The sequence below is a fragment of the Psittacula echo genome (genome assembly GCF_963264785.1).
Source record: "Psittacula echo genome assembly, chromosome: 3".
Taxonomy (NCBI): domain Eukaryota; kingdom Metazoa; phylum Chordata; class Aves; order Psittaciformes; family Psittacidae; genus Psittacula; species Psittacula echo.
The window spans coordinates 18,547,084-18,560,253 of NC_137736.1; the positions used below are offsets into that span (position 1 = coordinate 18,547,084).

At 47.1% G+C, this 13,170-nt stretch overlaps 1 protein-coding gene across 13 annotated transcripts in view; it reads right to left on the bottom strand.

The window, feature by feature from the left end:
- Positions 1 to 6,979: 6,979 nt before the first annotated feature.
- The window catches only part of LOC308219433 (uncharacterized protein), a 41,969-nt gene continuing 35,778 nt past the window's right edge, over positions 6,980 to 13,170 (bottom strand). For 12 of the 13 annotated variants that reach the window (XM_080614377.1, XM_080614367.1, XM_080614374.1 and 9 more), the window contains 3 exons: positions 12,488 to 12,625; positions 11,771 to 11,890; positions 6,980 to 9,609 (listed from right to left, as the gene is read on the bottom strand). In XM_080614377.1, the coding sequence (XP_080470503.1) occupies positions 9,449 to 9,609; positions 11,771 to 11,890; positions 12,488 to 12,625 (419 nt within the window). In that variant the 3' untranslated portion in view covers positions 6,980 to 9,448. The remainder of the gene's footprint in view (positions 9,610 to 11,770; positions 11,891 to 12,487; positions 12,626 to 13,170) is intronic. The other variant, XR_013956493.1, reaches the window with a different exon arrangement.

Consider the following 13,170-nt stretch of genomic DNA (forward strand, 5'->3'; position numbering starts at 1 on the left):
TGGGGCAGAAAACAGGAGCCAAGACCCTTTCTATGGCAAGACAGTGAGGTTTTGTCCAGTTGGTGTGGCAGGACACCCTGCTCTGCCTGGCAGGCCTGAGCAAGTACACATGGCATACCAGTACCAGACCCTGGTCTGGCCAGACCAGGCACACATATTTCTCGTTAGTGTGGCTCAGCCACACACGGGGGCTGAGAAGCAGCAGCAGACCCAGGTGGGCAGCTCCTCAGTGTGCAGGGACAACAGGGCAGCAGGACAGGCTCACCCCGTCCCGACCATGCTGGGCTCTGCTGCCAACATGCACAGGAAATGCTGGGTGGCTACAGCAGAGAGCTAAGCAAGTGTCAGCAAAGAGTGGGCCTTTGCACAGCAGAGGAAAATACAGGCACAAAGCTGCCCATGTTTCTAAACATTTACAGCCCATGGCTCTTCTTGTCAGCCGGGAAGGGTAGTGGCTGATGTGCTGTGTCATTGTGCTTCTGAGTATTTCTTGGGTTTAAGAGCTCAGTAAGGCAGGCAAGGGATGGTCTATGTAACGCATCCAAGCACAGGGGGAGTGGACACAAGCTGTGGCTTTTCACAGTATTTCCACAAAAGCAATACATCTACCAGCTGCCTCTGTCACACTCCTGAAGGACAGAAGGAAGCCAGCACCTCACAAGCCAGCAAAGCTAACAAGAGAGATGCTGTGCACCATAGCAGCTTTGGTAAACCTCCTCCCTCACATCCTGAGCAGTCAGACATCCTGTGGCAGCCGGACCGTATCGCTCACATGCAAGACCTCTGCATGCAGCACCCCACAGGGCTTCCCAGCTCTCAGCCACACCAACACACAGATATGAGGTGCTGCTGTGTATCAGCAAGGCTTAAACCCATTTTACAGAGGAGTCCTATGTGATCATCACAGTATTACAGGTGGGGAAATGAGGCAGAGGGGTAAATGATTTGCTAACGTCAGCCAAACAGTCCAAAGAAGGACAACAAAGGAAACCAGATGCTCCTGTGACCCAAACCCCAGACTCCCAACCACCTGCCTACAAAGCACCATCTAAAAGCACCTTCCATTCAGACCCTCTATTGCCAAAAAAAAGGTCTCACTGGTCAGGTATAGGATGGTGTCACCATTCTTTTCAGCCACCCTTTTTGTTTACATCATGGAAAAGTGAGCTTTTTCTTGACAATGTTTTTCTCATGTCCTATACATACACCACTTTCAGTGGCTGCTTTGCAGCGCAGCCTCAATGGAAAGTTACTGTACATGCCTTTTGCCCACACAGATAAGATGCACTGGGTTGGAACTGCAGCTATAGTGGTTATTTGTGTTATCTTGGAAGTTCTTTTAAGCTCTACAGTATTGGTAATGCAGTATAAACACAGACATCTACTTTCCTTTCTCACTGAGGCTGTTTAACCATTGGGATTTTTTCAAGATAGATATCAAATTCATGGCAACGTTGACTCCTACAGATCTTCTCTCCAGCAAAGAAGAGCCTCTCTCTTCTCTGGTTCTCCTGAGAAAGCTGTCAACAGGCTTTTGTATTTTCCAAATTACAAAGCCTTAAACTCTCAACGAAAGGAAACAAAACTCTTTATCAGAAACTGAATCACCTGAAGAAAAATAACTCCAAACCCTCCACAGCTTGGCTGGAATATGTACAAACAGAAGTTTAAGTTGCACAGCTTTTCACCGTGGCCTCCTATGGCAACAACAGAAATCCGTACCCAGATTGTGCACAGCAAGGGAAGGCAACAGGCATGTTCTTACCTGTATTCAGGGTACCTAAAAAGCTGGTGGGGCTCCTGCCTGCCTACCACTCTTCTCCCATCTCATTTGGCAAAACCCATACAAGAAAGTGAAGTCAGGAGAAAAATCCTGAAAGAGCTGGCTAGAACTAGAGAAGGACTGGGAGACAGAATAAAAAAAGAAAAGGTATCTCCCGCTTGCTGCTATGGGAAGATTTCTGTTTACTCCTTTCTTGGCCTTATCAAAACTAGCACAGCACATGCTTCACGAGAAAGGCAGAGAGGACACCCCAGTTTCTCAGGCTAAGCATCACCAGAGAGGCTTGGGGAGCTGTAATCTACCACCTGGAGAGAAGCACATTCATCTAGAGAACGCAATTCATGCCAAATGTCAATGAGAGTGGGAGCAAGGAGGAAGCAGCAGTGACTACAGTTTTCCGAAGAGCAACACCTTATACTGCCTAAAGAGTTGGCAGGATGATAGAGGACAGACCTTGCTTGAGACCCCTGCAGCCTCCCCACCCATTTAAGTGAAGAAACAGCATCTGTGACTGCCATTATTCAGCATCACTTCTGTACCCTCAGGCATTCACCCCTGTGCCCTTTCTTCCTTGTGGATCTCCCACAGTGGTGACTCTACTCTCTGCATCCTCCTCCTGCTCTCAGTGCTGTCACTGTTTGTCCTGTGACAAGAGAGACATCCACCCAGCAGGCAGCTCCTGCTCCAGGCTCCATGTCACACCTTGGAAAAGCCTTCACGCACCCCACCTTCTCTATTCTGCTTGAGGTGAGTGAAGACTGACAGGCAGTTGACTGTGCCATTCGTATAGGTCACATCCCTGCTGTCCCAAATCCCCTAACTATAGGTTTGTCTGTGTTTCAGAGGAGAAATCTCTAATGCCCATTGCTCTGTGACAGAAAGCTTTCCCAGGAATGCAACATAAACTCTTTTTTCTTTTGTTGTTTAAAGATTTCTTATTATGTGACTTTCAGTATCAAAGAACCTGCTTCTGTCCCTAGTTTTGGGAAAATACATTTTTCTCTCCAAAGAGAACTTGTATAAACCAAAGCTGAGATAGCAATGCTGGTGAGAGGATAGCCACTGAACAGTATTTCATTATACTTTTGCATATGGTACAGGAGCAGATAATAATTCTCTTTAATGCACTGTATTTACAATTGCAAAAGATTTGCAGAAAATTGCCTCCAAGTAATCATTGGTCTGCAATACATTAGCTTCTACAGCATTAGTCAATACTAAAACTATCAATTGTTGTTATCAATTTAGGTGGGTTTTAAAAATTCTGCGTGGAATTCAGGTTCCAAGTTTTGCTTTTTCCCCTCATCTCTAATATTAACTACACAGTTAATATTAATATACAATATTAAATACACAGCTTATACTATAGCCCCATCCAGTATTTCATCATGTATGTTGACTAAATGTGACATGGAATATGCTAACCAGAAAAATAAGTCAATTAAAAATAAAAGGAAAATAGCCACCCATATTTGCTACCTCTACAGATGGGAACCTGTCCTTACCATCAGTGTTTGGTACAGCAACACGATGAGCAGGCTAGAGATGTCTCTCCATGCACCAGCACCAGTCCCTGCCCCAAAATGCCCATAAAATAGTGGACACAGGCCAAGGATTCCCATCTCCCAGGAGGCAGAGACTCACTTATCCTCACAACACCCACCCCTCCAGCCCCCAGGGACCACACAAAGAGTGAAGGGAAAACCATGAATCACCCCACTCACTGCCTGCAGCTTCACAGCCAGCTGCAGCTGGGATATCAGGCATATCACTGGGTGGCAGCCCGGGGAGTCCAAACCCAGCTCCCTCGGCAAAGGGGAGACATGGTGCTGGCCAATGGTCTCTTCTCTGAGCAAAGCTTGAAGACAATGGAAAATGCAGACCGAAGAAGATGGCAACGTTAGCTCCTGGAGCAGGAACCAATATGCCAGGCACACATCTGTGGGTGTGTTGAGAGGAGAGGGACATAGTCAGGTGCCTAAACTTGCAAGCATAATGTATGATTTTATGAAGTCAGGCCTTTCATGCCCTCATGGCTGATGGGAGGGTGGAGGAACCCCAGGGACAAGGAGCTGTTGGGGCTGAAATCCCACCTCATGGCTGAGGTGAGAAACTCCTTCATGGAAGTGCCCATGATGCTATTGGCATGCATGGGCAGAACTGCCCCGGGCTCTTCACATGATATTTGAATGCAATTGCTGTCCAGCTTCTGAGGGGTTTATCAATATTTGAACACTTTAGGGGGGGTGTCTCTGCATCCCTCCTCCCCCACACCCCATCTGCCTTGTCATTCAACATCTGTTACTCTGCAGTCAGTCTGCTTTGATACAGGCAGTTTCTTTAGTCCCTACCAACAGTGGATGGCTGTGTGATTCAGCCACGTTTCTTGCTGGTTATCAGGATGGCTGGAAGTAAGAGACTCTCAGTCCCAGAGCTGGCCAAGAGCTCCACTTGAGCCCATCAGCCAGCCTGGAGCCACATAAGTGGTGTCTGAGGGAGGCCAGAGAGAAAGACCCCACATTTCCCAGTAGTCCTGCATAGCCCAAAGAGATGTCTTAACTGATCATACCAAAGTTAAATTAATTTTGATATAATTAACACAATGCCTGCCTCCATTTTCTTGCTGCAAAAGTACAAATATTTAGAAGGGCTTCATCTAACAACCTTCTAGGTTCTTGGTAAAGCCTCCGCTACTGTCTCCAGCCACATCCCCTGCCTAAGGGATGAGTCACCTACCTTTGCAGAAAGGAAACACAGTGCTCATTGTGAAAAAAACTGAGGCAGTCACTGGTTGTCAAAGGTCATAGGGTCGCCACTGGTCAATGATGTTGTTTCTCAGCCTGTTTTACACCAGAGGACGAGAGGGGAACATCGCATATGCTCGAGGAACTTCACCATCGCTAGCCTTTTACAAGCAGGGTTTAATTGTGCCCCAGCACTAAGCAACCTGGACGAAGGCACAAACAATACCCAAATGCTAATCCAAGCCTCTGCAATGACACATCACCAAATTCTGCTTCCATCTCAGACAGACGTGGGTGATGCTGCTCTTCCTGCCCACTTCTGTTACTGGTTCTGCGTGTTTACCTATGGAAGTCTACGGGGCACCTCACTCCACCCTGCCTGGAGATAGGACTCCAAGGGCTACATACACAGCCACCAGGACATCAGGCACAGCAGCCTGGGGTCAAGGCTGGAAAGAAGGGCGCAAACTGTTTCATAACTAGGATGGGGAGCTTTACTGACATGAGAATTTTGTTGGGAGAAATTCATCCTGAATGCTAAAAAACCCTGAAGGGATCATTTCCCTCTCTCTGCTACTGTTATACACCACTTTTTTTTCTGCTTTTGCTTTCACCTATGTCTTATGTCAAATAAGATCATCCTCTGTCTCTTTTTATATTCACAAACTGCATGAATTCCATTATGAAAACACTATGAATTACATTTTGTGTCATTTGTTGCTGAGCATTTGCTGCATGCAGTGGGAAATTTTTCTCTTCCCACCACAAAACAGTGACATGGATACAAAGCTAAACATCCATTCTGCACAGTACTATAAACCACTGGTGTTTTTTTCCAGCTGGTAAAAAACCATATCCCAAATCATCCTCATTTCCCACAGAATGGAGCTCCCCTTCTCCTGCCAGACCTCTGAGCAGAAGGATGGGCTCTGCCCTACTCCCAGTCTTCCCAACCAGGACCAGGCTGGAGAGGACAGCATGACTGTCACCTGTCTGTGGAACCAGTTCCCCACAGGAGGCCACAGGTCCCTGGGGACACCCTAGCACCAAGGGCTCCCTCAGCAATCCAGCAAGTGTAGGGCTGGCATGGCACAGCATCATCTGGGCCACCAGAAGTCCCAAAAATCAGCACAGACATCTGTTTCTGGTCAAATTCCTGACAGCCCTGCATATGTCCATACCCATTATTCTGCCAGATGCTTTCTGACGGAAGTATCTGACTATTGCCTTCGGTGATACAGCACCATAGTCAGGCTGGAAAACAACTGCAAATTCAGGCAGGAAGTTCCTTGAGGTGCTGGGTTAGCGGGCTGCAAAACACAATCACCCATGTCCAGTCCCACCACTGTTCCAGGGCTAACCCTGTATTGGTAAAGTCAAGGGATTTATATGATCACAAACCACCAGGACATTGTTTTTATGTACCATCTGGGCAAACTTGTCTCATGCATGAGCATGAGAGAGTTACCTCTCTGTCTTGGGTTCAGCAGTAGCATTCATTCTTATCTTTCTTAGTAGCTGGTGCAGCGCTGTGGTTTTGACTTTCAGCCTGGGAACAGCACTGATAACACCAATGTTTTTAGTTGTTGCTCAGTAACGTTTACTCTGACCAAGGACTTTGTGAGTCTCATGCTCTGCCAGAGAGGAGGGGAAGCCGGGAGGAAGCAGAGACAGGACACCTGACCCAAACTAACCAAAGAGGTATTCCATACCACAGCACATCATGCCCACTATATAAATTGAGGGCAGTTACCCGGAAGGGCTAGATCACTGCTCAGGTTGGGCTGGGTATTGGTGAGCAGTTGTATTCTCTTCCCTTGTCATTATTATTATTATTGGTGGTAGCAGTAGTGGTTTGTGTTATACCTTAGTTCCTGGACTGTTCTTATCCCAACCTGTGGGGGTTACATTCTTTCAATTCTCCTCCCCATCCTTCTGGGAGCAGAGGGAGGAAGAGGGGGAGTGAGCGAGCAGCTGCGTGGTTCTAGATTACCGGCTGGGCTTAAACCACGACACTCTCCTTTCAAAAGGAGGTATGCAGTCAAGCATCCTCTCTCACAGCTAAGATGTCTTAGGTGTTGCAAACACGGGTGGATAAAGATGGGTAAAATAAGACCATTTCCCTGTGTCCCTTCCCTGCACCTCACAGCTTGGGCAAGGCACCAGAGCAGGGTTTGGTGAGCTGCCGATGCACTCAGATGTGCAGACACATTAGCACACACACTCCATCAGGGACTAGTTGCATGCTACTGTCCTACAGCCTCTTCTTGTGATCTCTTTCTGACAAATGTCCTTGTGATCTCTGTTCTCCACGCTACCCAAGGCAGCAGTAACTTGTTACCACCTTTCCTTCAGTTGGCTGGGTGAAACTTTGGAAACTAGACTGTACTTTCAGTGAAACCCATGAAGAAACAATTATTAAATAACAGAACTTCGACATTTCCAAAAGAAGTTAGAAAACAGATCTCTTTATTAGGAACAAAATCATAATGGGGAAAAGAAAACCATCAAAAAAGAACAATAGCTGGACATGAACACATACAGTTAAAGGAAGAGCACAGGCTGCACTTCTCACCTCACAGTAACAGAAACCTTTGCCCTGCATCTTCAGCAAAGAAGGACAGAAACCAGCCATGTCCTCATAGACATATGCCTCATAAAGCCATGTGCCCCATAAAGCCATCTTGAGTCTCAGATTCCTGTCTAAATGGGAAAAATGCTTCCTGGACTGCAGTTACACTAATGGTGGTGAAGTGGTGGTGCTAATAGGGCACCCCAGTCCTCCCAGGGCTGACAGAAGCAAGGCAGCACTAGGACAAGCTTAAGCCAGCATGCACCAGCCCAGCAAGACAAGGGTGGGCCTACTCTGCCACCCTCAGCACCCAGAATGCTGCTGGCTTTTACTTCAGAGCAGCCCAAAGAAACGTTCCCCCTTCAAAGCACGTACTGGAGTCGACTGTCCCCTGCCTGCCCCTGGCAGAAAGTGCAGAAGAGATACAAAGCTGACTGTCCTTCCATTTTGGAAGAGCAGTTCCTGTTCACCCAGCATCGCTCACTGCCACTGTGCTGCCTACAGGCAGTCGCCACCACAAGCACTTGGCGTCACATTTTTGTCATTCAACTCACAGCCTTTGAGGAATGTTTGCACTGAAGGGAGCTAGAACATCACCATGAGGAAAAGAAATACTATCTTCCTCTTACTGTGGAAAATCTGATTCCTATGGCAGCCTTCAAAAGCAGAGAGGCTGAATCACCACCAACACAGCACACGAGATCCAAACATCTTCTAAACAGAGTCACAAGACAAGGAAACAACAAGAACAATCACCTATGGCTGGGCGTCACAGGTGCAGAGCTTTGCCATGTACACAGACATGCAGACTTCAGGTGAGCATGCAGCAGTCCCACCAGCTCGCCCGCCTGGGAGAGAAGTGTCTTCAGCTTGGTTTTGACTTTGCTGGGGTACTTGCAGACCTTGTTGGGTGACATTTATAAGGCATACCTCAAATCTGTTTCCAAGGGATTCATGGCACATAATATCAGCACAATATAAAAGAAGAACAAAAGGAAAGAGAGTGATGCAAGAAGGGAAGAGAGGAATGCAACACACACTTCCCCAGTCCTTTCAGCCTCAACCTGTACCATCTCTCCTTTTATTCTACCATGCCTTTCTAGCCCGCAGGGCTAGGTTAACACCAACATGTCTCACTTCCAGCTACCAAAATGCACCCATACAGTAAATACCTTGCTCTGGCAGTGCATCTGCAGTACTCCTTGTGCCCCAAGAACCCTGCAGCCCCAGGCAGCTTGCCAGGGACTCAGCTACCTGTTGCCTGGGACCGAGTCTTTGCCCTCTCCTTACCTCATCCTTCGTCCCTGCAAGTCTACCCCAGCTGCTCTACTTGCAAACCTCCCCTGAGCAGAACAGTTCGTGCGTAGCAGTAAGACTTGCCTAAGACAGTCTATGAATGGCTCCTGCCTGTTCAAGTAACACAGCACTGAAAGCCTACATGTACAGGCGGATGGCCTGCTTTATCAGCTTGCAGTAGCTAAACCATTACACTAAAGGCACTAATGCTTGCACTGATGAACAATCTCAGCGTCATAATCAACATTTCTGACAAAATTACACACCCCAGGCCCCCTCCTGCTGCAAGCAAGCAAGCTAGTGATGGAGCTGTTTTAACTCACAACCTGAGTAGTGAGGTTCTGGTGAAAGCCATTACAGGGCGTCAAAAGGCAAGCAAGCCAACATCACCTCCTAGAGTCTGCACACAGCAGTCCCTGCCACTACCACCACTCCTGATCCCAAACAGCAAGTGGTGACCAAATCATAAAGGGGCTGGAGCTCAGAGGAGTGATTCAGATAGACACCGAGCACAGCAGATACCTAGCTGAGACCTCCACTGAGCTTTTTTCTGAGGGCCTGTGAAAAAGGCCTTGAAATCTCTGAAGGAGGGGCTTTCTCAGGAAATCTCTGGCAAGTTCTTGTTTCTGTCTAGGACTGGAAGGCCATCCCAACCTGCCTGCCATGCCTGCTCCTTGCAGGAGCTGCTGGCTGTCAGAGGCATGGCAAGGCATAAGGTGGCAGGAAGCAGAGGAGCTGCCCGTCTCATTTCAGGCTGTCCTCTAGGGCTCCACAGTTTAGCTGCAGGTCTATTAAGAGGCAAAGCACCAACGAGCTGCCCAGTTTTGTTTGTTAGAGAACCTGTCAGCCCACAGCAGTGTGTCCTTCAAGCCAAGCATCTGCTTTTCCTTGTACACATATATATTTTTTTTTAATGAAGTTAGCAGGCCTAACACCTCAAGCCTTTCCCCTGCTGAAATTTCCTGGACTAATTCTTACACATAGTGGGACTATGGGATGCAAAGGACGGGTGTTGTAGGCTTCAAGGCAGGGTGGAACAGCAAGCATGCCAGATCAGTCATCAGTTGGATCCGGGAAACAGTCTGAGGGATTTTCCTGGCTTTCCACATCAACTATGACCTCTGGATCTGGCATTTCCTCAGCCTCAATCTCCACTGCCAAGTTTTCTTCCACAAATGGCTGAGGCTCAACATCTTGATCAGTCTGGGCAGCATCTGGAGAAGAAGGGAGAGGTGGTTTAAATGCCTGCACTATGCTCACCCTTGTGGAAACCCTTCCCCAGCCCCTGACGCTGCCGGCTGCCTAACCCGCTCAGTCCCCTCTACCCAGGTGTCTGCAAGCAAAATTTTAGTCTTCTTTGTAACTACTCCTTTATTGAGTTGTCCGTTATAGCTTTAGACACTTCGGTGTCCCAAATATATAAAAATACTAATGCCAAATCTACTCAGTTACATCTGAGTAATTAAAGCTGGGAAACAGCATACATTTAATATATTCTCACCTGAACACTTTAAATACACACTTCTGCTTTTTACTTATTGGTAGAAAATTTGAATATGAGATACTCTGTCAGTCACACTGACAATGTGTAAATCTTTTATTAAAAAAAAAGTTCTACAGTTTAAGTATAATATTAAACAATGACCTGAATTACTTTTTTTTCTTTCTTGCAATATATGCATGAGTAGTATTTAATATTTTGAAAGCACAGGAAAGCAGCATCCAAGGTTAGACATAAAACATAGCTGGTGAAAGACACCAGAATTGGAGACAGCAGTACTGAGACAATGCTATGACCTCCAGTTCATGATGTCTCTGCTAGACCTACTTCAGGTGATGATAGTGCATTTCTGGGCAAGGTGTTGCCAGCATGCACATTTGTGAAAAAAATTGAGGGAAACGTAATGCAAAAAGTGGGTTATTAACATCAAGCACTTATAGAACAGGAGATTTCTGACAGGTTTTACCACTGCACTCTCTTGACCATACACATTCTAAAGTCGTGGGATTTTAGTTTTAATTCCTTTGAAGGATATAAAATATGACTGTATTCCCACTTTAGTCCAAAATTAACGAACCTCATGAGGTTCAACAAGGCCAAGTGCAAGGTCCTGCAGCTGGGTCAGAGCAATCCCAGGCACTAACACAGGCTGGGAGGAGAATGGTTGAGAGCAGCCTAAGGAGAAGGACTTGGTGGTGTTGGCTGATGAAAAGTTCAACATGAGTCAGCTTCAGTGTGCGCTCACAGCCCAGAAACCAAGCATGGTCTGTGCCACATCAAGAGGAGCGTGAGCAGCAGGTCAAAGTGATTTTCCCTCTATGCCACTCTTGTGATGTCCCACCCACAGTCCTGCATTCAGCTCTGCGGCCTCCAGGACAAGAACATGAACCTGTGAGTCCACAAGAGCGCCATGAAGATGATCTGAGAGCTGGAGCACCTCTCTTATGGAGACAGGCTGAGAAAGCTGGGGTTGTTCAGTCTGAAAAAAAGACTCAGGGGAGACCTTACAGCAGCCTTCCAGTACCTAAAGGGGGCTTACAAGAAATCTGGAGAGGGGCTTTTTACAACAGCATGTAGTGACAGAACAAGGTGAAATGGCTTTAACTGAAAGAAGGTAGATTTAGGTTAGATATTAGGAAGGAATTCTTCCCTGTGAGGGTGGTGGCACAGGGTGTCCAGAGAAGCTGTGGCTGCCCCATCCCTGGCAGTGTTCAAGGCCAGGTTGGATGGGCTTGGAGCAACCTGCTCTAGTGGAAGGTGTCCCTGCCTATGGCAGGGGGTTGGAACTGGATGAGCTTTAAGGTCCTCTCCAACCCAATCCATTCTATGATTCCATGAAATACACGAACCTCCAACTTTAATGGGATTTAGCTGTGTTTACAGATCAGCATATTGGTGGACGCTTTCCTGAAGATGACTGCTTACAAAAACAATGCTGAGTCTTATAAAATGTTACTGATGAAAAGGAAAGGGAAGGAGGCATGATAAATTTGCAGGAAATGTGCTAAGTTTTGAGGAGGGTGCTGTTTTTGAGATGTGTATTCTAGCACATGAGGTACCGGAACAGTCTGCAAGGCTGCCGGTGTACCCTGTGTGGGATGCTTGTGGGATGGCTGTCATTACACCTCATGGCTGGGTGAGGGCAAGAGTCACTCCTGTGTAGAAGCCAAGCACGAGTAACGTCCTGATAAATGACCTGCTGCAACTCCTGTTGTCTGCACAAAATGTCGCACCTTCCAAGCATGTACTCACCAAGTGAGTCCCAGGCCCCTCTCTATAGCCGGCTCCTACCCTATCAGCCACACACATCCGTTTTGTCCTTTACCCTCCTAAACAAGCTATCTGTCCAACTTAAATCAAGTCACTGGACCCACCAGGCTTTGGAGGACAGTCAGTTTGGGCAGCTTGAGCCTCGACATAGTCTCCACTGGGGGGGCTCTTCACACTTTCACTGGAGATCATGGACATTGTTAGTCTGTCATCCTTCTCCTCCTCTGCAAAACCAAAACCGGAAACTTGAAACAAAGAGGTCCCGCACATCCCAGCAGCCTCAGCACATACATTGCAAGGCCAGACCACCAACATATGCTTGTATCTCCTCCTCATGTGGCACTGGCTCCATTCCCAGAGCAGACAGATACCGTGTACGGTGGGCCAATGGCAACCTGTCAGAGACCAGCTTGGGCATGCTGGCAAGATCACAGCTTGAGGTGACGTCACTGGGCACAGGCAGATTGCAGTCAGGGACTGGTGTTGACAAAGGACTGCCATCAGAAGCCTACAGGTCGTTTCAGGATTAGATATGAATGAGGCTCAGTTTTCTTGCCCATAGAAGAGATTTTGTTGTTTCTTTCTTTTCAGGAGCACATGGTAGCAAGTGTGAGGTGAAAAAAGGAAAAGCAAGGTTTAATTCCACACACTGCTGGTCACAATATTTGCCCATCAGCATGCAGCTTTCTGCTCCACCAGGACAAGGGAGGACTGGCTAGAAGACAAGTAGTGACCCGGCTGAGACCAGTTTATGCTGAGGCTATTTTAACCTCAGCCTACACTGAGGCTCACCCCAGGGGGAAGCAGCATTCTCCACTCACCTGAAGGCACTGGGATGAACTTGTGTTTCCTTTTCATGCAGCAACATATGACTGAGGACACAAGCACCACCAGGATAACTGCACCCCCTGCACACCCTGCAAGGATGTAGATGAACCACGGATACTGCAGCAGGTCTCCTGCAAGAAGAACATGGCACTCTTAGGTACCAGGGTGGACAAGCTACTTTCTCCAAAGGGGAGAAATCCTGCAGCCAGTTTAGAGCATGTGGACATTAGTGTTGCTTTGGTTCGGATGAAGGGAGCTGATCCTGTGGCACATCGTGTCTTATGTCACATAATTTAATTATAGTATGGGATTGTTTGCTAAGAGAAGAGACTTGCTTGGTTAAGCTATGCACATTTGTTTCTACCTACTCTGACCAGTAATATCTAAGATAATTCATAAGTTTTAAACAAATCTAACAAGAAAGGTGGTGGTTTGAAAAATACTACATTTCAACAAGGTTTATGAAAACTGACAGCTGAGAAAAGGACAGATACCTAAGGTAGCATCTGCTGAAAGAAAAGCTGCAGTCTACCTTCAGAGCTTGTGCTAGGGCCCAGAGAACCCACTTATAACAACCATGTAACAACTAACACCAACCTCAAAGCAAGTCTGATAAAAGATTACTTTCTCAGCTACCACAGACTTCAGCCACCTGAGTCAGAGCTGCAATAAACCA